General features: G+C 47.0%; 1 protein-coding gene and 1 long non-coding RNA gene across 9 annotated transcripts in view; both read right to left on the minus strand.

Moving 5' to 3' along the window:
* Nucleotides 1–3,147: 3,147 nt before the first annotated feature.
* Nucleotides 3,148–14,154, minus strand: LOC134550758 (uncharacterized). 5 transcript variants are annotated; one of them, XR_010080421.1, is made up of 8 exons: nucleotides 11,752–14,154; nucleotides 11,559–11,659; nucleotides 10,675–11,163; nucleotides 10,115–10,217; nucleotides 9,393–9,480; nucleotides 5,286–8,973; nucleotides 5,005–5,107; nucleotides 3,148–4,612 (listed from the first exon to the last, which is right to left on the minus strand). It is a non-coding gene; the product is annotated as an uncharacterized LOC134550758 (long non-coding RNA). The 5 variants fall into 5 exon arrangements; XR_010080422.1 differs by having other exon boundaries at nucleotides 11,534–11,659; XR_010080420.1 differs by lacking the exons at nucleotides 11,559–11,659; nucleotides 11,752–14,154 and having other exon boundaries at nucleotides 5,286–5,383; nucleotides 7,111–8,973; nucleotides 10,675–11,516.
* Nucleotides 14,155–19,869: 5,715 nt separating this feature from the next.
* Nucleotides 19,870–25,286, minus strand: part of CCND1 (cyclin D1) — a 156,523-nt gene continuing 151,106 nt past the window's right edge. For all 4 annotated transcript variants that reach the window (XM_063397535.1, XM_063397537.1, XM_063397536.1 and 1 more), the window contains one exon: nucleotides 19,870–23,470. In XM_063397535.1, coding sequence (XP_063253605.1) covers nucleotides 23,315–23,470 — 156 coding nt within the window. In that variant the 3' untranslated portion in view covers nucleotides 19,870–23,314. The remainder of the gene's footprint in view (nucleotides 23,471–25,286) is intronic.

Genomic DNA, 25,286 nt, shown 5'->3' on the forward strand with positions numbered 1-25,286 from the left:
CCCACTGGGTGGAGCATCTCACAATGGGATGAGGTGATGTCAGTCATGTGAGAGGCCCTTCCACAGGTGATGTCCCTCAGAGGAGGATGGGTGCTGGAGTAGGATGGGTGGAGGAGGAGAGAACAACAATATCTCCCAACAGGTTTAAACACATGAAAATAGAATACACATTTTTGGTTACAATTTCCAACCCAAGACATGCACAGAGTGCGGAATGGGGAAAACACAGAGGGAGCACATACGGAGACTTGAACAGAGGAAAATGCAGATGGGATCACAGGCAGAGTACGGAATCAGGAAACTATGGACCAGATCATGCATGGAATCCAGAATATGGAAAAATAGAGACTGGACTGCAGACAGACTCCAGAATGGGGGAAAACGTGGACTGGATAGCATGGGGAGTCCAGAATGGGGGAAGTGTGGAGCAGAGTCCACATGGGGTCTGGAATGGAGGAAAACACAGACAGGATCACACAGGGAGTCCGGAATTGGGAATTCACAGACTGGATGACATGTGGAGTCTGAAATGGAGTAAACACAGACTGGATTGTACAGAGCCCAGAATCAGGAAACCATGGGCTGCATTGTGTGCAGAGTGCAGAATGTGGGCAAACACAGCCCAGATTGCACACAGAGCCCAGAGTCAGGAAAATGGACAGGAGCCCTCCTGCAGTCTGGAACGTGGGAAAGCAGGGACTGGATGAGGCATTGTACAGAATTGGGAAAATGTGGATGGGATCACATGTGGACTCAGGAATTGGGAAAACACAGATTGGATTCCCACATACACAGTCTGGCATGTGGGAAAATGTGGAGGGGAGGGAACGTAGTCCCCAATCAGGAAAACATGGATGGGATCACACAATCCAGCCCACAATGTGAGAAAACACACTGGTCACAAGAAATCAAAAACCACAGAAAATCCCAGGGAAAGGTCACAAGGCAAGGGGCAGCTGAAGGGTCAGTGGTGAGGCCATTTCTACAGGTTAATAGATCTTAAAAGTTCAAGAACATTTTTAAGTCTGATTCAGAGTTGTTTATTACATGAAAGCATATATCTGATGCTGTGAGAGACCCAAATGAGCAGTCTTACAATCGCTTATGAACATTAAGTCTTTAGAAAATAAAATACCAGTAAAGCAACAGTCAGAACATAGAATTTAGCACAGCATCACAGCCTCCAGCTAGAACAACCTCCAATTCCAGACCCAAGCAGGGCTCCTGGCCGCAGGCATCACAGTGACAGAAAAGGGTCCCAAGATCACGAATTCCAGGCAGGGCTCCCGGCCGCAGGGTCGCAGTGGCAGGAAGGGGTCCCAAGATCACAAATTCCAGGCAGGGCTCCCGGCCGCAGGGTCACCGGGGCAGGAAGGGGTCCTGGGGTCCTGAACCCCCACAGAGTTCCCGGCCGCAGGGTCGCAGTAGCAGGAAGGGGTCCCGGGGTCCCGAACCCTCGCAGAGTCCTCGGCAGCCCCGAGCAGAGCCACAGGGGGGAAAGGGGACCCCGGGGCCCTGATCCAAGTGACAAAGGCTGCAATAGGTGGTACCTTTAGAATCCCATTCAGTCCCTGGCAGGGCTCCTTCCCCAGGCTGCACAAGGTGGAGGGTGGATCCATAGAGCGGGTTGATCAATCGATACCTTCACTTCCAACCCAGAGGCTTTTTATCCCTAATTTACAAATGCATATTCATATCTTTATCCACACACTACCCAATCTAGGTGCAATTCTCTAAGTACGTAAAAATACAAAAAACTACGAAAAGCAGCATCAAAAACCTTCACATATAGCATATCTATTAGTGCAGAAACTCCATCTTGCTAGCATACAAGTTCTATCTTGTTATGTGAAAAACTTGGTCTTAACATATGTAAAAAGTTCATACCAAAAATTATAAACAGTAATCTCCTCCATTTTTGTTATGTCTAAGCTCTATGACTAGGCTTGAAGCTCTGTATTTCTACACTAGCAATTACGCACTTAGGTATGTGAAGCTTAAAGCTGAAGCTTAAATCTCTACTTGATGCATGCGTGGCTTTATATTCTTTATTTTTTGTAAAGGTTTTAATTCAATTTCTGCACTTCTCACTCTCTGCAGAGGATCCACAGAAACATGGACTCCAACAGCTCAGGACCCAAGGCAGTGTCCGTGTGCAGCAGGCACTCAGAGTGTGCTCTCAGCGTGTGCAGCCTGGGCAGGTGCTTGGCCTGCACAGGGGCTGTGGTCCATGCTTGGTGTGCACTTGTGCCATGTGCATGGGATTGCCATGTTCAGGAAATCTGTCACTGCAGTTTGGGGTTTGGACACAAAACTATGCCCCTGTCTTTATGCTTTTAATGCTCTTTGCATTCCAGTGGGTTTACCACATCCTCCACTCACTGCCCTGTCAGCCCAAGACAAAGATCCTGTGTCTGTCCTACACCTAAACACAGAACTGGACTGGCTGCCTGTCACTGACAGTGCCAGGTTTGAAAGTCAAGATTCAGGTCAGACACCAAGGTCAAAGCAAAAGGTCAGAGGGCAGCAGTCAGGGTCAGTGTCACAGTCAGGGTCAGTGTCACAGTCAGAGGTCACAGCAGTCAGGGTCAGTGTCACTCACAGTCAGAGGTCACAGCAGTCAGGGTCAGTGTCACAGTCAGAGGTCACAGCAGTCAGGGTCAATGTCACAGTCAGAGGTCACAGCAGTCAGGGTCAGTGTCACAGTCAGAGGTCACAGCAGTCAGGGTCAATGTCACAGTCACAGGTCAGCAGTCAGGGTCAGTGTCACAGTCAGAGGTCACAGCAGTCAGGGTCAATGTCACAGCAGAAGGCAGCAGTCAGGGTCAGTGTCACAGTCAGAGGTCACAGCAGTCAGGGTCAGTGTCAGTCAGAGGTCACAGCAGTCAGGGTCAATGTCACAGTCAGAGGTCACAGCAGTCAGGGTCAGTGTCAGTCAGAGGTCACAGCAGTCAGGGTCAGTGTCACAGTCAGAGGTCACAGCAGTCAGGGTCAGTGTCAGTCAGAGGTCACAGCAGTCAGGGTCAGTGTCACAGTCAGAGGTCACAGCAGTCAGGGTCAGTGTCAGTCAGAGGTCACAGCAGTCAGGGTCAGTGTCAGTCAGAGGTCACAGCAGTCAGGGTCAGTGTCACAGTCACAGGTCAGCAGTCAGGGTCAATGTCACAGTCAGAGGTCACAGCAGTCAGGGTCAGTGTCACAGTCAGAGGGCAGCAGTCAGGGTCAGTGTCACAGTCAGAGGTCACAGCAGTCAGGGTCAGTGTCACAGTCAGAGGTCACAGCAGTCAGGGTCAATGTCACAGTCAGAGGTCACAGCAGTCAGGGTCAGTGTCACAGTCAGAGGTCACAGCAGTCAGGGTCAATGTCACAGTCACAGGGTAGCAGTCAGGGTCAGTGTCAGTCAGAGGTCACAGCAGTCAGGGTCAGTGTCACAGTCACAGATCAGCAGTCAGGGTCAGTGTCACAGCACAGGTCAGCAGTCAGGGTCAGTGTCACAGCAGAGGGCAGCAGTCAGGGTCAGTGTCACAGCAGAGGGCAGCAGTCAGGGTCAGTGTCACAGCAGAGGGCAGCAGTCAGGGTCAGTGTCACAGCAGAGGGCAGCAGTCAGGGTCAGTGTCACAGCACAGGTCAGCAGTCAGGGTCAGTGTCACAGCACAGGTCAGCAGTCAGGGTGACAGGAATGCAGGTCCTCACTGTGTCCCTCGTGTGCGGCAGGTGTGGGGACAGGGCAGGGCTGTGCCCTGGCTCTGCACTTGGGGGGTTCATGGACCCACTCAGCCCAGGATCAGTGCCCGTGGCAGAGCCCTCCCACAGCAGCTCCTGCACACTCAGGGTGCCACAGCCGTGGGGACACCTTCAGAACCCCCTGGCTTTGGGCACAGACAGCTCCTCAGGAACACAGCCAGGATCAGGAATGGCCACGGCCACTCCAAACTCTCACTGTGTCCCACGTGGGGACAAGGTCTAATGGCTCCAGGGTCCAGAGAAGGACACTGCAGGAAGCACAGGATGTGTTCCTGCACCCACAGGGAGAGGCTGCCCCCATTCCAGAGGGAGCCAAACAGCTCCATGTGGGGGGAAGTCTGACCTGTGGGATAGGAGGGTGTTGGGAAAACAACAGCGGATAAAATGCAGGCAGAGCAGAGGAGGGCAGCACCTCCAGCCCCAAAGCCAAATGTGAAAAGCCTGTGAAAGGCTGGGCTGGTGTCCTGCTGCTTCCACACCAGCCCCTCCTCATCCACAGGGCACATCCACAGAGGAGCAGGGCCTCAGGCCAGGTGTGCTCCATGCTGAGGTGACACCTGCACCTCGGGGGCTCAGGGCATTTAGGCTCAGCCTGGGGGAGAGACTCCCACTGGAGAGTCAGTGAGAGCTGCTGCTGGGTTCCCCAGAGCTGCCTTGTTCCATTTGGGTTCTGTGCAAAAAACAGTGAAAAATGATTTTCTGGAAGAATTTTCCAAGCAAATCCATAACAAAAGCATGACCTTGCTCATCTCGCTGGGAATCCTTTTTCTCACAGTCCCTCTGTGCCTGAGGACTCCGGGGTGTTCCAATGTGACAACAGATGGAAAAACCTGTGATGTTCAAAGCACCCGGGGGGTTGCCTGGCAGCATTCTGGAAAAAAAAGAAAAAAAGTTGTTGAACTTTTTATTACACAACACAAAAATTAACTAAACCAGCTCTGGGAAACCCAACAGCACCGCTCTTTAAAACTCCACTGGGAACCTCCTTCAGGCTGAGCCTGAATCACCCACTCCAATTAACCAGTGTGCACTTGGACTGCTTTGTGTGGAAGGGGCAGTGCAGTTCCTGTGCCCTCATGTACACAGGAGGAAACCAAAAACCAGTTCTGCTCCATAAACCAAATAGAAAAAAAATTAGAAGAAATGATACCATGCACTAGAAAATATCTGATTGCCTTTGAATGCAGTGTCCCAGAACTTAAATATTCATTAAAAAAAGCAAACACACATAATATGCACAAAAGCACCAAGCATTAGACAAACCTGTCCACACAAGTGTCATTCTGCAAAATGGTTTCCCCAAGTCTCTTGGCCTCATCCCAAGCCCTTCTCCATCCTCAGGGTCACTGCACTCACTCCAGGGTACCTGGCAAAAAAAGGAGCAAGTGGAGGCTTTGTGGCTTCCCTGGCCTCTTCTCCCTCTGCCAATCCAGGGCAAATCAGAGCCCCCAAGGGAGGCACAGATGCACCTGCAAGGGCAAGGACAGTTCTGTGTGCACAGAGTCCCCATGGCAATATTCAAACCCCAACAGAAAAACACCGACCTGAACAAGATCAACCTCTGGCTGCTGGGGCATCCTGCAGGAATCTCTGAATTGGTGACTCTTGTTGGCAGTGGTGCCTATGAGCAGCAGCTTCTCCTCTAGTGAGAGGAGGAGGAAGTGAGAATGTGAAACATGAATGGAAAACAACATGGGGGCACCAAGGTCAATGGAAAAAGGGGGAAGAAGAGCTCTGAACATCACAGCTGAGATTGCTCTGCAAGCTGCACTGAGGACTGTGGTGAAACAAACTGTGGCCCTGGAATGAATCAAGTCCACGGGGGATGCAGAGATCCACTCACAGCCCATGGGAAAAGGGCTCATGCCAGAGGGAGTGGAAGCCAGAGAAAGCTTTGATCCAGTGGGAGACCCGAATAGAGAGAAGAGAGAGGGCTTGCAGAGTTAAGAGAGCCCTTGCTTCCAAACTAGAGCAATCCATCCTTAAACAACTGCACCCTGCAGCCAAGGAACCCATGCCACAACAACTCTGGGAAGACTCTGTACCCATAGGAGGGACCCAATGGCACAGCAGAGAAAAAACTCCTCTCCCTGAGCAAACAGAAAAAAACCTCAAATAATCAAGTGACAAAAATCCCTATAGCCTGTCTCCCAGGGAGGGGCTGGGGTGAAAAAACAAGAGGTGTTTTAAAGGCTTCATTCACTTCTCGCTACCATTCTCCGACTGTTAATAATAAATTAACCTTACACCTTTAAATTGGAACCTGTTTTGCCCTTAGAGTGTGTTTCTCCCAGTTCTGAACTCGTGAGCTCTTCATTAATTCCCCCCCTCTCCTCTGCCCAACGCTGGCAGCAGAGCGAGTGAACGACTCCTGTGGGTGCTGGGTTTGGCCAACTGCCTGCAGGGACTGAGACCCAGCCCCAGGGACCCCCTAAGGCTGCCCCAGCCTGCAGAGCCCCAGCTGGGGAGCCCCTGTCCCAGCCCAGCACTGAGAGCCCCTCCCAGAACTGGGAATTCCCACGGGTGCATCCACCCGCAGGCAAAGAGGCTCCCCCTGGGCTGGGACAGGGCCCAGCTGGCACCCCTGGGTGCCATCCACAGGCTCCCAGCACTGCCAGGGCGGGAACAGCTGGGCTCAGCCCCTCCTGGCTTCCTCCCAGAGCCTGGCCAGGGCTCAGGGAGCAACCCAGGAGCTGCCTTGGACCATGGAGCTCCCAGCAAGAGCAGGGCTCTCATCTCATGGCCTTCTCCAGCTTCCCAGTACAGAAAGGTCAGTCTGTGTTTGTTAATGAGTGGATTCACATCCTAACGCTGATGATCCTGTGAGGGGATCCTTAATGAGGGGACACAAATGCAACCTTTGCCTGGGAGGTTCATCAAGAGCTCAGATTTGGCTAAGGGCCATTACAAATCCAGAACAATGATCATTTTACCATCTCCAAAGGGTGGCCAAAGCCCCACCTACACTGGAACACCACAGTTTTACAGTGTACCCATATGAACAAAAATAGATTGAACACATTATTCTCTAGACAACAACTAATGCCATTAACTACTCTGCATTTGCACTGCTTGGTCAATGCCCTTTCTGGGTAACCTTAAATACAAAAGGTGAAATCAGAGACCCATTTTGACACACCAAACCAAAGAGATCAAAAGTGATAAGAAGCACTAGAAAATATTGGTTTGCCTTTGAATGCAGAGCCTCAAACTCTGACAGACATTAAAAATGGAAAGAAGGTTGAAAAGAGCATCTAATACTAGACAATTCCAGACAAGTGCCATTCTGGGAAGAGGTTTCTTCAAGTGTCTTGGTCTCATCCAAAGCCCCTCTCCATTCTCAGGGGTCACTGCTCTCACTCCAGGTACCTGGCAGGAAAAAGGAGCAGGTGGAGTCTTCATGGCTTCCCTGGCATCTCTTCTGTGACCACCTCAGGGAGCAGGAAAAGCTCTCTGGGAACCCAGGGTAAACCAGAGCTCTCCAGCTGGAATCCCATCCATTACCCACCACATCCCTGAAAAACAACTGTGCTGCACACTGGAATGGCTGGAGCAGGGATCAATACCTGCCCTGCAGATTCCAAAGAGAGGAATGGCATCAGATTTCTTTTCTCTGATTAGTGACAGTACCAGGCTGATGTTTGTATTTCACAGGTGGTTGTTCCCACCCCCACAACAGCCAGAGTTACCCAGGTCCTTCACAGATCCCTTCAGGAGGAGCAGCACCCAAGAGCAATGGATGCTCTGTGTTTGTAAATACACACTCATGGATGCAGGGCTGATTTTTTAAACTGTTTGGCAGCAATGGAAAGCAGCTGTGCAGACGCTGGAGTTATTCTCTATAGCTGTACAGTGAGAAGAAAGCACACAAATATTATTTTAGAAAGTGAATAAGGGAACAGAAAGTTGGTACCTGAGCCAGTTGTGTCAGGAGGGTAATCAGTACGAGAACAGGCACATCTCACCTTGCAGGATTTGTCTCTTGCTCCCTCCAGGCCCAGCTCAGAGCCCCAAGGTGCTGAGAGTTCTCCCTCTCTGTCTCAGCACCTTGGCCAGAGCCACCCAAACCTCTCTTTGTCCCTCCAGGCCAGCCTGGGCCATGCAGAGTGACCTGGCTCTCACAGTGGGCACTGGTCAGAGTCATTCATCATGGACAGCCCAGTGTCCCACAGTGGGGTGAGCCACAAAGGGTCACAGCAGATCTCAGCTTCACCTCAGAAACTCTCATTGCCTTCCCAGTTAAACAACTGTCTGCAAAAACCACCAATCAAAAGATGTGATCTGAAGGCAACAAATTCATTTCTGCCATCTCACCAACACAACTGTGCACTTTGTACCCCCTGAAATACTTCTGGAAGGGACACAAAATCTACTCCACTTCTCTGCTTACCTTCATTATGTCATTAATTACAGGAAGAAGTTGAACTGCTTTTGAGGCTCCCAAATATTTCAGTTGCCATTTTCCTTTGCAAAGCTTTTGAAATAAGCCTCTGATTTGCCCCTCTAGAGAGCATAAGGAGAAGCTCAGCACTGCCCCTCATCACTGCCACCCAGGACTGTCCACAGGGACTGAGAGCCAGCCCCAGGGACCCCCTAAGGCTGCTCCACCCTGCAGAGCCCCAGCTGGGGAGCCCCTATCCCAGCCCAGCACTGAGAGCCCCTCCCAGAACTGGGAATTCCCACGGGTGCGTCCACCCGCAGGCAAAGAGGCTCCCCCTGGGCTGGGACAGGGCCCAGCTGGCACCCCTGGGTGCCATCCACAGGCTCCCAGCACTGCCAGGGTGGGAACAGCTGGGCTCAGCCCCTCCTGGCTTCCTCCCAGAGCCTGGCCAGGGCTCAGGGAGCAACCCAGGAGCTGCCTTGGACCATGGAGCTCCCAGCAAGAGCAGGGCTCTCATCTCATGGCCTTCTCCAGCTTCCCAACACAGAAAGGTCAGTCTGTGTTTGTTAATGAGCAGACACCCAGAGCCCACACTAATGATCCTGTGTCTTTTGTTAATGAGGGGATACAAACACAGCAGTGGTTGGAAGGTTTGGCTCAGGGCCTGTTGTCCAGCCCTGAGCAATCCCCTCAGCAGAGGCAGGACAGAAGAGCCCAACCCCTCCAGACTCCCAGAGCACCCCCTGTGCCTTGGCACTCACCTTGGGCCTTGTCTGGAAGGTCAGGACAATCCCAGGGACACAAACCCAGGCTCCTCCTGCTCCTTGGAGGAGGGCCAAAAGGGCACTCACCTGTCCCAACACAACAGCAAGAGCAGGATGCCCTTCCTTGGCAAAGCTCAAGCTGCTAAAAAGCCAGGAACACAAGACAGTCCTGACTTTCCACTGAAGGATCCTGACCCAGCTCTACCGACAAATGGCAACTCCAGACAGGAATCTACAAGACCTTGAGAAATCCAAACACAGCCCCAGATGTTTTCCTGCTTGTGTCCTTCAGCTCTGCACTCACCTTTCAGAGTCTCCTGCCACGTGTTTGCAGATGCTTTGCCTCTATCCAAAATATTCACATCACCTTATTTCTAGGTTCCAACAAGTCTTATCCCATCACCTTGTTCTTATGTTCCACATGAGGGTTTCATGTCAAACAAGCTGTTTTCCCATTCAGATCCTTTCCTAGGCTGTAACAAGACCAGGATCTCACAGGGACTCACAGAAACTCTGCCAACACCATTTGCTGCTTCTCTCTGCCAGGGTCCCAGGAAATTCTGTGTCAGTTCTTGTCCCACACGTGCCAGGGGCCTGGAGAGACAAAGGCACAATTATTACTGTTAATTATGGCCACAGGCTGTGGGCTCAGTGTTGGGTTCAGCCTTCTGGGAACAGAAGCAGACACTGCTCATCCTGCTGGAGCTGATTTCTGCATTCCTGCTCTGCTCTCACAAACCCTTCACACCTCTCTGCAAAACTCAGCTCTGCTGCAGACCTACAAGAGAGCAGCAGTTTATTCACAGGTGATTCCTACCAGCACACATTTCCTGGGGTGTTCCCAAAGCAATCCCAGTGCTCATTTCACATCTCCACAAGTGTGTGCCCATGGACACAACAGCAGCGGATTTTCAGTGCACCCACAGAAACACAAACAGATTTCACACATTGTTCTTCACACAACAACTGATCCAGTTCACCACTGTGCACTGGGACTGCTTCTTGTGGGAGGGTCAGCAGAGGTTCTGCATCTTCAAACACAGAGCGTGGAAACAGAAACCAACTTGTCTCCACAAAATGAAACAAAACATGAAGAGAAGTCACAAGCAGTTAGATCATGTCATAGAAAACACTGATTTGCTCTGAACATAGTGCCTGAGAACTCCAACATCCACTGAAAACAGAAAACACACTCACGATGGGCTCAAGTACCAAACATTAGACAAACCTTTCAGCACAAGTGTGAGTCTGGAAAACGCTTTCTCCAAGTCTCTCTGTGCCATGCCAGGCTCCTCTCCAACCTCAGGGGTCACAGCTCTCACCCCAGGGCCCTTGGAGTGAAGAGAGAAAATAAACACAGGCTTGTTATATTACAGGTGGTTGTTACACCCCAGGAAGGGCAGAGGCACTGAGGTTCTTTTAACAAATCTCTTTAGGGGGGCTCAGAGTGCAGGACTGGATGAACCCTGTTTGCAAATCCATCCATGGATAAATCCACAGGGTTCATTTCAAACCATTTGGTTGCAATGGAAAGCAGCCATGCAGCCACTGGGTTCTCACTGTCTCTTGGAATACAGCACTATGAAAGCATGGAATTGTGACTTAAGGAAACATAGAAGGGCAAAGAAAGTTCTCCAGCTGGGCAGGCTGTGTCAGGCAGGGCCATGGGCAGGAGAAGAGGCTCCAGCTCCTGGCAGGATTTGCCTCTTAACCCTTCCAGCCCCACCTTCAGCCCCCAGGCAGTGAGAGCTCCCCCTGTCTGAGCAGAGCGGCCATTCCCACACAAACCTCCTCCTTCCAGGAATGCCCCCGGGGCCAGGCCCTCCACAAGTGGCCTTTGCCTGGAGCCAGTGCCCATCCACAGCCCAGGGTCTCCAGGGCTTTGGCCGAGCGCTGCAGCAGCCTGGAACAGCCTGGAGAGAACCACGGGAGCCTGTGGAAGCCAGGAGTGCAGGAGCTGCCCTGTGCCAGCCCTGCCTCCCCTGCCAGCAGCAGGGCAGGGGCAGCCCTCAGCCCCCAGGGCACCCTGCCAAGGGCAAACGCCTGCACCCAGCTGGGGACAGACGTGGCACAGCCTGGACACGCTCCAGTGGGGCCTGCAGGGGGACAAAGGGACAGCACCAAACCAGACTCCAGCAGGGACTCGCAGCAGCTCTCCCAGCACCATCGGCTGCTTCTCTCTCTGCCAGGGGGCCAAGAGGTTCTGGGTCCCTTCTTTGTCCCCTGCTTGCCAGGGGCCTTGAGCAGACAAGGCTCTGTTCATATTCTGAGCAGGAGCTGAAACAACAGAGAGGCACAAAATGGGACAAAATCCTCTGCCCCCATCCTCTGTATGCCCAAACCAGGAAAAGCAACAGAACTCAGCAGTTCTGGAGGAGGGCAAAATTCCAGGTGTACTTTTAGCTAAAGCAGAGGAATGGCTTTTTCTTCCCACTCTTTGGGAAAAGCCATGGAAACAGGAGATCCAACACACCAAAGCAGCTCAGGGCACACGGCAGGTTTTCTCCCAGTGCCTCTGGCAGACACAAGAGACAGGCCCTTCCCACCCCGCAGCACACTGCTCTCACTGCACATCCCCTGACCCACACCCACCCAGCCCTTCCACAGCCAGAGCCCAGCACCATTCCCAACTGGCTGCCTCACACACAACAGGATTTTCCAGCTGCTGCCACCTTGGAACACCTGGGAGTCCTCAGGCACTGAGGGACTTGGAGCAGAAACATCTCAGCAATAGAAGAAGGGGAACTCTGCTTCAGCATTTTCTTGCCAGGTTCTGGAAGAAAGTAATTATCAACTTTTATTGCATGAAAGCTAAATTAAACAAACCAGCTCTGGGAAACCCAACAGCAGCTATCACAAACTCACCTCCTTTACGCTGAGTCTAAATCACCTGAGCCCACAGGGGTTGAAAAGGAAAACCCAAATAAATGAGTGCCCCCTCCAGCAGTGCAGGAAGAACAAAGACACACAGGAGAGCACAGATGCAAACAGCTGTGGGAACATCTCCCTCAGGTCACCACACTACAATCCTGCCTTCCTACAAGACCCAAAGAGAAGTAGAAATTTCATCTCAAACTTACAGGATCAAATTTCTGTAAATCTTCCAAGCAGCACAGTTCCCAGGAAGTTTATTGGACAGAAGGAATGCTTGGGCAGTGGGCAGGAGCAGCAGCAAGGACACAGAGAGCAGCTGCAGGAATTGAGTGTCATTTACCAGAGCTCAAAGCAGCACAGAACTCCAAACAGACAAGCTCTGCCATGCCCTCATCACTGCTACCAAAGACTGCAGCCCTGCAGGGACTGAGACCCAGCCCCAGGGACCCCCTAAGGCTGCCCCAGCCTGCAGAGCCCCAGCTGGGGAGCCCCTGTCCCAGCCCAGCACTGAGAGCCCCTCCCGGAACTGGGAATTCCCACGGGTGCGTCCACCCGCAGGCAAAGAGGCTCCCCCTGGGCTGGGACAGGGCCCAGCTGGCACCCCTGGGTGCCATCCACAGGCTCCCAGCACTGCCAGGGCGGGAACAGCTGGGCTCAGCCCCTCCTGGCTTCCTCCCAGAGCCTGGCCAGGGCTCAGGGAGCAACCCAGGAGCTGCCTTGGACCATGGAGCTCCCAGCAAGAGCAGGGCTCTCATCTCATGGCCTTCTCCAGCTTCCCAACACAGAAAGGTCAGTCTGTGTTTGTTAACGAGCAGACACCCAGAGCCCACACTAATGATCCTGTGTCTTTTGTTAATGAGGGGATACAAACACAGCAGTGGTTGGAAGGTTTGGCTCAGGGCCTGTTGTCCAGCCCTGAGCAATCCCCTCAGCAGAGCCAGGACAGAAGAGCCCAACCCCTCCAGACTCCCAGAGCAGCCCCTGTGCCTTGGTCCCTGTTCCAGTCCAGCACTGGAAGGCCCCTCTCAGTACTGGTGTGCTGGTCTGAAAGCAAAACCAGTGAGAGACCCCAAGTCAGAAATACAATTTAAAGAGAGAGAAAAAAAGAGGAAAATAAAATAAAACAGAAGCAATAGCACAAAAGGCCACTGACAGAGTCAGAACACAACCTGACACCCTGTTAGTGAGGGTGGTGGCAGTCCAGATGAAGCAGCCTTGCTGAAGCAGCGATCCTGCAGAAATGTCTGGTAGCTCCTGTCCTCTGGGAATCCAGTCCTCTGGGAAACCTGTGCTTTCCCAAATCCCAGATTATATCCAGGTGGGAATGAATGTCTCCTCCCCCTGGGCAGAGCATCATTAATGACTTATCAATGATAACACATGTGAAATCAAATAATTATTAATTACTAAAATACTGGGCCATCATCTCAGAGTCGGCAAAGTTTGGTAAAGTTCCCAAGCACAATTCTTGTTCTGTCTTCATTAGGCAACTTCCTTTATGTTTCTTGTCAGCTGCAATAAAGGTGATGAATTCCACATTTGAATGAATATCTGTGACAGAAATAGGTGAAATAAAAATTTAAAAAAAAATCTGTGTGTGCAACTGTTTGCTTCCAAACCAACCCTGTAAATGTACTCTGGCTCATTTGAATCCTGATCTGTCTCTCTGAAACCAGGCTGTGATAATTTCCACATGAGATTAAATTTGGAGTTTTAATTTTCCAATAAATCAGTTTCAATATTTATATGGGTTTTGGTTGTTGAAGAGATGCAAGAGAGAGTTTGAGCCTGCCCTGTGGTTATGAACGCTTATTTACACTTTGGCTGGAAACACAACTTCCTGCATTGGAATAAAGGGAGATCCATCTGTCTAAAGTCTGCCTGCACCCTAATATCCCACACTGCTTTAGGGTAAGAAGTTAATATTTCTGGTAATGTTTTCATTCTTTCTATTCTTGGTGCCTTTTGAATAGTGAGTGCCCTTTGCAATTTCTTACGACCGTGGCTTCTGGGCTAATTGCAGCCTAAACCTTCAGCTTTCATAGTTTGGCAAGTAACCATGAAGATTCTCATTTTACAGTCTGCCAGAGTTGTTTTTTCAATGGATAAAGTTGTGACAGTACACATTCCCACAGAAGTGGATGTATCACCAGGGAAAACGGGGATTTGGGAGGTGTGAGAGGAGCTCAGCAGGTTCCCAGCTGAAGTTGTGGTGTCTGGGACTGATGTAGAGCAATGCTCTGCTGAAGCACTTCAGAGTGTCCCAGGGTTTGGAACTGCAGGACCAGCCTAGCCTGGGGTGATAATAAAAATAATAATAATAATAGTAATAATAAAACCTCTGTGTGCTATTTTGAAAGCCTGCACAGTCAGTTCATTTGTAACTAACCTGAATATCTCTGATACCACACTGGGAATGCTCCTGCCTCAGTCACTGCAGTGTTTATTCCCTAAGTGTGGTTAATTATTTTTTTTTCAGCATTTTTCATGCTAGAATTCTTTAGTACTACTTATCAAATGCTGCACTACTGTGTGGAAGGAGACATGGTCACTAAGCCCATCTGAGACGTGGGAGGCTTCCTACAGGCATGGAATATCTGAAAGGTGGAAAGAACTCAGACATTGTGCCACTTGATGCCAAAGCAGCTTGCTGCACACTGTTTTAAATTAATTTATCCTATTCTATAACCATACCTAATGGAGCACTAGTGCAGCATTCTGTGAATCTGGTTTTGGGAAGATTTCTCAATAGGAATAAGAAATGGCAGAAAACTTTTGTCTTGGAAAAATCAGAAAGCTGTGTTCTAGTTGTGCACAATTTGTTTGGGTGACACCTGAAACAGCGGCCTCCTGTCTGAAAGAATTTAACTGATACCTGTTCCTCATAAAATCCTGGAGTTTTATTTTAGCAAAACCTTCAGCAGGAAGGAGGTTGATTATTCTGTCCCTGCATCCTGACTGTGCATCAGACAGAATCAACTCAGCACTGGTCACTGCTTTCCATTTCTGATTTTTAGCCCCCTATTTCGCTGCCTTACTTCAACACTTTTTAACTCTCAGCATCTTCAGGACTGTGGGGAACAATCAGCACTGTGTGGAATCTTTCTTGATGGTAGGAACTGTGAGTCAGCAACCCTTTAATTTTTTTAGTTGCAGCCATTGTTCCAGCAGTGAGCTTTGCTGCTATTGTCCACTGTTTGTCCAGCTCACGTTTACTGGGCTGTGGGAACGGATTAGGGTTTCATGGCTTTTTTTTCCTTCTTGCATAAACTCTTGATCAAAGACATTCCTTGGATGACAAAACACTGTATATACTGTGTCACACAGCCCTGACCAGACTGCACGAACAGTAGTTTAAAAACACATGCCCACATTGTTCTCTAAACCAGCCTGCTTTTATTTTTTTTTTTTTTGCAATGTATGTGCAGACATTGAATTTTCGAGACCCCCATTTACCTCTGTTAAAAACACACACACATACAGAAGTAATTGTTAACAAGCACTTGACAGTTGCTGAAATAGAAGTGAAAAAGCAAATTACTCTGAGACTAAGAACAGGCAGAACAGAATGTCATTTCTAAGCAGAGCTAGGAGTTGTGTCTGCAGGGTATTTCCTTCCTGGGGACACCTTGGCTGTGGGGCAGGTGCTCAAGCACACTGGAAACCTAAACCCACCTGGACTGTGGCATCATTTGAACACCTGATTATGGAGAGAATGATTGTACCTCAATTTGGGAGTTCATTAACCTGCTGCACCATAAGTGCATGGTTAGAACCACATTTTGAGAACCTGGCTTATGATAGTTTTATGTCTCAGTCTTCTTTTGTGTTCTCTTATGCAGTAGGAGGAGTACAAAACCTAGAAAATTCCAGTAGCAGCATTTTTCCTCAAACTAATGAGAAAGAAACAAACGGTGTTACAGAAAAGCATGGAGACCCCTTTTCAAGGAGCCTTGCCTTGTGATTTACCTGAAATACTCCTTCAGCAGAAAGAGATTTCTGGAGACACGTTGGGCAGGTTCCCAGAGGGATTTAAAAGCATGGGAGGGCTAGATTTTGGTGGTTGCAAAGCTGTTTGTGCAGGAGAGGGACAATGTTCCACCATGTGAGGCTTTGTGTTGTTTGCAGCGCTGCTGAGCACTGCCATGAAGAAGTGAAGGCAGATGAAACTTCTTGCACTGACACTGGAAAATCTTATCCATAAGGGAAGAACCCTTCTGATCCTTTGCAGTCCAAGGGTCTCCATGGAAAGAGAAACCTCAAAAGCCTGTGGCTGATGGATGTGTTGTCTAAAAGGAATAAAATGGTCAGAGTGAGTGACTGAAATGGCTACAGAAATACTGAGTCAAAATAAATGTATTAGACTTAGAAGAAATAATGTTTACTTATGCATAATTTACAATGTCTTCTGAAAATTTAACAGCACACATTGGCTGAAGCTTTGCTCTTCATATTTAAAATAACCAAAATGTAAAGAACTTCGGCCTGTGGGTGTCCAGGGAGGAAAGAAAGCTGTTCAAGAATAACACCCCGTATTTGAACAATCTGGAGTGATACAATCCCATCAAGGGGAGAGATGAAACATCAAAAAGCTCAATTGCCCTTTGCAGACAGTTTGCCATCAGAGCAGTGGCCCAGGACACCAGGACCTGCCTCGGGCTGGCTCTGGGGTGAGGCTCTGCCCCTCTCAGCCCAGCTCCCTGCACTCTGCTGCTGCTGCTACCAATCCCACCCCAGCAGCGTGGGACCCCTGGAATCTGGAGAGCAGGCACCCCTGAAATGTGGAGAGCAGGCACCCCTGAAATGTGGAGAGCAGGCACCCCTGGAATCTGGAGAGCAGGCATCCCTGGAATGTGGAGAGCAGGCACCCCTGGAATCTGGAGAGCAGGCATCCCTGGAATGTGGAGAGCAGGCACCCCTGGAATCTGGAGAGCAGGCACCCCTGGAATCTGGAGAGCAGGCACCCCTGGAATGTGGCTTGTGAGGGAACTAAGCCCCGTGTTCCAGGTGGGATGGGTGAAACAAAACAACTTGGCCACACACAATCAAAAATTCATTTGCTCTGCAGGGAAGGGTGAGTGGGTAGCAATTTCCACTCTGTGATGCACGTGCTCCAAGCACGACTCAGAGCTCCAGATCCCTCAGGATCCAGAGGAAGATTCCTTCTCTGACCTGGACTGGAGCTTGGTCCCTGTCACAATTCCTCCTTTGGCTCAGCATTCCTGGGGCTGGCAGGGATCTGTCCCTGGAGCTCTCCCCAGCCCTGAGGGTTTGCCCTCTTAGCCAGTCCTGGTTTCATTTATCTCTCAGCACAAGCACCCCCAGGCCATTCTTTTTCCACACCTGGTGGGGAGGAGGCTCCTCTCCCCTCTCCTTCTGCAGTGAAGGTCCTGCACCAAGCAGGACCCCACAGAGTGAAGATGCTGCCCCTGTGCCTCATTCCCAGCTTGCCACAGGGATGGCATCATTCTGCCAGTAATTCCTTCTTCCTGTGAGACCCCTCAGGAAAATGATGCCTGTGAATACTTGGTGAATTCCCTGAACTATGAGACTTTTCAGTACCTGCTCTTGACACAGGCAGCAGGAGGATAGGGCTGGGGAGGGCTCTGCAGGTGCCAAAGGATCAGCAAAGAACTGTTTCTGTTTTCACTTTTAAATGTTTGTCACATTAAAGAAGCAAAAGGGTAACTTTGGCCTTCCTCTTACATTTGGCCCTGCTTGGCCATAGAGAATAAAATCACAAGTCTGGCAAATGTCACATTATCAGTGCAACCCCACTGATCAATTTGTAATTCCTTGATTGGAATACGGTGTGGAACTCATCAGAAGCCATATGGGAATCTGTGCTGGCCGTGCCAATGCCATTACTACAAACAATTACATTTGTGGGATCACAAAAATACCTTGTTTGTCTGAAGAGATGCATTTCTCATCAAATGATGCCGACAGGAGTCCATTAATATGGCATTTATAGCTTTGCTTCCACTGTAGGAATCTCAGAGCATTGTAGCCTATGGGTGTTCCTGTGACTCTTCTAAAAACAACAGCTCCAGCCTTCCACTTCTCTGTCTTCTGGGGTCTTCTATCACTTAAAATGCCAGCTGTGCTTGAATGCAAATGGATTCTGAGTTTTTTCATTTGCTAGTTCTTGTTTATTCTGTAATAAAGAGAATTTAAGTGTTCATAAAAGGTCCAAGATTGTCAAACAGCCTGAATTCAGCAATGAAACTGGGGAGGTTTTTGGGAGGTCTGTTGGAGGTTTTTCTTGTACATGTCTCAGTTTGATACAAAAAAATACAATAATTTCCCCCTCAATGAGCTAGAGCACAGCCTAGCTGAACGGGCATGTTTTTTACAGCCTATAGTAAATTGTTTTTCTTGCTGCATTCTTGTCTTTCTGCCCTTTGCAGTGTGAGTAATTCTGGCATAGGGCACCCAACATTCCAGTTTAGGAGTCTGCATTTAAGAGATGATGTTCAGGAGAAGGAAAATGTAAATAACAGAGCTGACTATGTGGGCTTAAACCTACTTAAGTGACAACACTGAGTCAGCCTAATAGCATTTATAAAAGAGATATATAAAAGATAGATATAAAAGAGAGAGATAAAAGCAGGTTACAGCAAAACCTACTTCAGACGTTCAACCCAATACAGGTTTTTACATTTCTCACTGAATGTTTTTATCAGCACAAGATTTTTGTTAGAAGTCAAGTGTGTCTTCACTTGGTTTTCAGTCACTTAAGGTCAGAGGGTTGAGTGATCAGCCATACTAAAGTAAGCTATTTGTTTTTTATGGGGTTTGGGGTCTTTTCTTTTTTAATATGCTGAGAAAAATGAACAATTTTTGACCCAGGCCAATTTAAGCTTTGGCTTGATGTGTCTTTGAAGTCCCCATGAGTTTAGTTCAGGTCACCTTTGGCTGTTTCACTCCTCCCAGTGTAACTCAGTGCACAGAGAAGCTGCCCACCTCAAGAGGAACACACCAGACCCCTGTGTGCTGCTTTGACTGCACTCACCTGACCTGGATTTCACAGCAGCCCCCGCAGGCTGCAGGTTTCTGCTGAAACCACGGGAATCCCCCGAGCTGCCACAGGCTCACCTGGGATCCTTCTGGGGCAGGGGGTTTCCCATGAGGGGTGACTGCCCTGAGAGGAGCTTGCTCTGCACCACACAACGATTCACACCTTACAAGTTGGCCCTGCAGTTTCATTTTTCATTTCCTGTGCTGCACTCGCTGCACTGAATCCGTGGCAACATCAAGTTCCATCAATGGGAAACTCAGACACTGAAACTTGTGACAGGGAGGACAAGCACCTGGCCTTTTACACAGATTTTTTTAAGGCAGAAATGATTTCACAGGATAAATAATCAAATACATAGGTTATAAGCTTGATTTCCATTGAAAGTAAGCTGTTTCTGCTGTGTTCAGCTCTGAAAATAATAGTAATAATAATAATAGATAATAGACAATGTGCATTCCCCATTCCAGAGACATTTCGCAATGTGTATTGGAACACAGGTTACAATTTGTTTCTCATTTTGCTCTGTAGTAATACCCAACTCCTGTCCTAGGCCCAGTTCTTTTTTTGAATGGTTTTAGTAGGGTTTAATATTTTTTGGGTTTGTTCATTATCTTAGCTGTACGAGCTGTGTCTGAGGGGGAGGCTCAGAGAAGAAGGCAGCTTAACCAAGTGGCTTTTAAAAAACACCCCCTGTCTTCTGCAAACATCTTCCAGGACACAAAACCTTCCACTGCTGAGAAAATACCTGCAAGCATTCCCTGCCATCCAACACCTTCTCTGTTTTACCTTTTATTCACATGAACCACCAAAGGGCATTTTACTCCAACTGATTCCCTTTGATGTTAAAAAATAAAGTCTTTGGGCAGAGAAAAAAAATAAATGTTGCTTCTTTAAAAAGACACAGCCAGGCAGTCACTTACCCACGGCTTGAAACACCCACGGCCTCCTAAAATAACAACCAAAGGTTCTAAAATGAGGAGAGTCAAACCTAGAAAATGTCATGTGCTTTGCTCACAGCACTGGGGAGTTACAACCATTCAGCATTTTCAAGGCAGTTAAAAAAAAAGTGAATTAAAAGATGACAGCGGTTGGGTTTTACCAATTTTATTTCTAGACTTTAGATTTTTTTTTGCTGGAAACTTGTCTGTTACAGGTCTGTTGGTGAAAATGTGCATTTCAGACCAGTGATGCCAATAAGTACAATATAAAAAATGTACAAATCTGAATTGCTTTTGCTTACTACAGATTGTTATAACAACGTGACAAATAAAGCATCTCTGCTGGCACGTGAACCCACTTATCTGGATTTGGCCTTTTTCAGTACATAGAATATTTTAAAGAAATTTGCAGTACACACACTGCCACTCAGTGTAACACACAATAAAACCAACAAGCACTAAACTCAAGAGTCATGTTTGGTTCAGGGACACAGAGATGCCACGAACAGAAGTGTTTTATGAGGTAAGCAGTAAGAAATGTTCCTGAAATTTGGACAGAATGTATCCAGTCCTCCTGGGTCCTGCGACTGCTGGGAGCATTGCAATGCTGATTTATGCACTAGGTAGGATCTTAACTGCACTTGCCTCAAAATGAGTTCTAATTCTGTTTTGGTTTAGCAGCATACAGGCAACAGCTAGATTATTCTTCAGCATACAACTCTGTTAGCTGGCTTATTTATGAGATTTACAGGCTTTCTTTAAATTAGCATTATGCTATAATTAAAAAAAAAATAAAAACCAAAACAAACAAAAAAAAACCCCTAGTATATCATAACAGATTAAACACACAAAATACTTAGAGTTCCAGAAGATAACCTATCATACCACGTGATGTGTCCCAGCTGAGGGAGAAGCACATCAGGTGGCACACAAGAATTATATTATAATGCACCTTTCATATATCAATGTGGCTAATAACACAGCTTAAAACTACTATGATAATAAACCCCAGATCAGACAAAGAATCCAGCTTTATAAAATGCATAACCAAAAAAAAAAAAAAAAAAAAGAACCCAAAAAAACCAAAACAAAATAAAACAACCCAAAAAAAACCCCAAAAAACAACCAACCCTTGACATGACTCGATCTTCTGAAATGTCTGCTGGTTCTTAAATTAATGCAGAGACCCATTCAGAGCAACGTTCGATGCATTTCCGTTTGCAGTAGAACTATGAGGCACTGTAGGAACATCAAAACCTGGTCTAGACACGGGTAACTGAAGTATGAGGTATTGTGAAACAGGAACCTTTTTTGGAATAGAGCAGTAATCACATTAAGTAAAAATTGATCACATAAAAAAATCTACAAAAAAAAAATGATGTCAATAATATAATTTTCTATGAGAAAATTAAAACCTATTACATGGCAGTATATGACATTGTATAACAAAAAAAAAAAAAAACTGATCCACAAAATAGCAGCAAAACACAATGACAAAGATACAGAAAAGCAATGTTAATTTTTTTTCAAACCATGCTGGGAATTTATCCATAGCAGCTCAATAAAACCGGAGCATTCACTCCTTTTCTTTTATCTTTTTCTTTTTTTTTTTGTCTTTTGATTTTTTTACCTTTTTTCCTTTTTTTGTTCTTTTTTTTTTTAAGTTGTTGTCGTTGTTTTTTCTCTTTTACAATCAACACCTTAGCGGCAGTTTTCCTCACATACATTTCACCATCACATTCTCCTCGAGCATCAACTTCAACAGCTATGTCCACGTCCCTTCAGCTACTTTCTAAAATAATAATAAAAAGATACATAGCCAAGATGTGCAAATTTTCTATTTGTAGCTAAATCAAAAAAAAAAAAAAAAAAAGGGGGGCATATACTGGAATAAAAACTTCTTTCAAGTACTCCAATTTTCATATCTATTAACTATGGCGTTTTTTCATGGTTAGACTGCTTTTGAAAATGTATAGGAAGGGGCCAAACAGACTGCTTGGTTTTGGGTTTGTTCTTTGAAGCGTGTCCTTTTTTTTTTGCTTTAATAAGCTGGGTTAAAACTGCAACATCAAGGGTAGAAAGATTTTCTTTTTCAAGAGGGGCGATTGCATTAATTTACAAATCATACTGGCCTTACGAACATCCTCTGCAATAAATATTCTTTTTAGCCTTAACTATAAATTATATATTTTAGTGTTTAAAAACCTTCAGTTGTAAAAACATCTAGCGATAATCCTTAAAACTATGTGTCCTATATGTGAACCTTTAAGGCCCCTAATTTATAAAGATGAGTTGGCACCAAAGGATTCTAAACTTCAAACTTCTCTATAGAAAAGGAAAGATATCCTGGCAATTTGTGAATGCAATTTTCCTCTCACTGGAACACAACCTTCGGAAAAAAAAAGAATCACCTCTCCTCTAACACCATAGTTAAATGCACTTGCTTTGCAATTCCAAGTTTGCCAACAAGCACTTTATATAATTTCCAAACCATTCCATTAAAAAAACAAACAAACAAAAAAAAATTTCCCACACAATAAAAGAATGTATTTCCTATATCTAATGGACTGAAAGTGCTTTGAATGGAATGGTTTTAGAATATTACGAACGAACATAAAGAAAAAAAAAAATAAAAAGGCTGAACTGTGGATTGAACCTGACCATAATTAGGCTGAATATCTGCGGGGTCAGACCAGCATTTTTACACAGGTAACTACAAAAATAGGAAGATTACAAAAATATAATATATTATGTCACTATTTCGGTTTCTCTTTATAATAGGGTCCTGTATGAGTAGTACATTGGCCTTTCCCAACCACGCTAAGCTGGAACCCTACAAATGCCTCAATGCACAGGCAATCCACAGGCACAAAAAAAATAGAAAAAAAAAAGATTAACATATAATAATGCTGCATACTAACATACACTAACCTATGGGTTACGTTAACCATTTATAAGGTGAAGAGGATAAAAAAAAAAACCTAAGGAAATAAAATAAACATTTACAGATGAATTATAAAGTGACTAAATGCATAAGCAAGCAAGATACAGAAAAGCCTAGAACTGCGTTAAAGCTATGCTTTTTAAAGAAAAAGAATATTTCATTTACTAGCTAAAAACAAAACAAAACAAAAACCTCTTCTACTTTAAAAATGGTTGGTTGGTTGGTTTTATATGTAAGAAATCAAATCTAATACCTCCCCTGGAGACATTTCGTGTGTTAATGCCTATTTTTACAACATACAGACAAGAACACTTTAATATAAAAACTAGTTGATTATTATTGTATAAAATCCTCTATTTTTGTAGCACAGACCCCTGGGGGCAATGCAAATACTATTTTTTTTCTTTTTTTAAGACAGTTTTTGGGGTGATTTTTTTTGTTTATTTGTTTGTTTGAAGTCACAGATGGAAGGGAGACAGAGCAAGAAAACGAAAAAAAAAAAAATATAACAAACTGGTTTTCCCTTCTGGTATAAAAATGTCCTGGAGAAAAGGGTTTCTGGGGGGGAGATCCTGATGCTGATTCCTTCTCAGATGCCCTTTCTTTGTCTGCTCTTCTTGCCCAGCAAATCCACGCGGGAAGGAGTCCTGGTTAAATGTTGACGTCCCGCACGTCGGTGGGCGTGCAGGACAGGTCCGCCTCGTCCTCTACAGTCTTTGTTTCTGAGGATGCGCTGTGCTGCTGTGCCTGGCGCAGGCTGGACTCCAGCAGGGACTCGATCTGCTCCTGGCAGGCTCGTAAACAATCCTGCAGGAGGTGCAGAGGAACGGGAGAGGAGAGAGAGCCAAGAGTTCTTTAGAAAAGTCACACACGAGGTTCTTGACAGAGCAGAGATGTTGTCAGGTTAAAAGCAGGAACACCCTGTGAGAGGACTGGATGAGCAACCCCTTTTCTTTTTTGCAGATTGTACCTTGCACTGCTGCTTCTCTGCCTGTGCTTTTTATACTGCTCACAACTGTGATTTCTGCTTTTCCCCCAGGAATCCTTCAGCAGTGGGGTCTGCCACAAGCGATGCTCACAAACAGTGACATTTTCCCCCAGGCTAAATCCCAATGACAGCAAGCTCTTAGAAATGCCAGGTGCCTGTTGAGATGCCCATGGGCAGCTGATTAATTCCTAGCTCTGAAAGCATCTCCAGAGATGGCCTGGAGTGCAGGAGCCCAAAAGGGAGAGGGCTCTGGGAAGCACCTCCCTAACCGTGCACCCCCAAATCCATCCAGCTTTCTGTGTGCTACCACATCCACCTGGAAACCTCAGCCAGGGGGAGACCTGAGACCTTCTCCTCTCACTTCCCAAGGGGTTTCTCCAGGCTGGATGTGCACACAATCCTCCTGAGGGTTCAGGAGGGTGCACAGGCCTCGCTGGGAATGAAAAAAAACCCACCAAGAACTAAGAAAGATCCTGTCTGTGGTGGGGAAAGGCAACTTCCCCCGGGCATTGTGCCATCCCATGGAGATGTATCAGATTCCCAGCAACCAGAAGCTCTTTGAGCTCAACCTGCACAACCTCCTGCAGGTCATGGAGGCCTCTACACCACTGCAGTGACACAGGAGTGGTGGCCTGAACAGGCCAAACAATCCCACAGCATTCTGCCAAAACGCATCCAGCGCGCTGTTTACCCTTATCTTTGTAACAAACACCGTAAGCTTTTCCCCCCAACATCTTTAACTCTGTGTATGAAGGACTTTGAAGTCTCCTTTCAGCGTTGCCTTTTCTGATTTAACCTATGACATGTGTTAGCCCTTGCGGTGAACCCAGTCTTCCATGATAAATTGCCGTCAAAAGTGTTAGGATGTGCATGACTGAGAATGAATGTTGTTTTCCTGAGAGGGTGACCTGCCTGCTGTTTTCTTTATTTCCCAGTTTCAATTCTGCCTTCATTCAGAGGCTTCTTGTGTGATCCACCAGCTTTTCACTGATTCCACTACCACAAGAATCTCCTCTGCCACCAATAAGGGCACATGGCATTTGGGGTAAAATAAGATTAGAAACCCAAGCAAACAATTCTCTGCAAGTCCTTTCTGAGAGAGAGGGAGGTTAATCCTACCTCTAAGCAGATCAGACCATCAGTTACAGCTCACTGAAAACACATAACCTATGACCTTTCCTGCTTTAAACCCTAGTGTAATATTTCCTCTTGACAGAGACACACAGCGTTTTAAATGACAAAAAGCAACGCCTCATATCCTAAAGCCATCATGCCTTGGCTCCTGCATACCTCTGCCCTCCACAAAAAGGTCTCTGTGAAGTCCCTGCAGCCAGCCCTCCTCCAGATCCGAGGAATCAATCCTGGCTGGAAGGGTTCCCCTTGTACCACAACCCTGGCCCTGAGTGGGACATGCTGAGGATCCTGGGTTTTGTTTTGTTTTTTTTTTTTATTATTTTTTTTTTTTCAAGTGGAAGTGGATCTTATTGTGAGCTCTGATGGGAATGTCCTGTTGGGTTGTTTTTTATTTTTTGTTTTAGTCCTGACCATTTGCATATAGCATGTTTGAGCTCTGAAAACTAAAACCATTCCAAAGAATTTCTGTAAGTACCTATTCTTCTCCCTCTGGAGTCCAGA

The sequence above is a fragment of the Prinia subflava genome, chromosome 5 (genome assembly GCF_021018805.1).
Source record: "Prinia subflava isolate CZ2003 ecotype Zambia chromosome 5, Cam_Psub_1.2, whole genome shotgun sequence".
Taxonomy (NCBI): domain Eukaryota; kingdom Metazoa; phylum Chordata; class Aves; order Passeriformes; family Cisticolidae; genus Prinia; species Prinia subflava.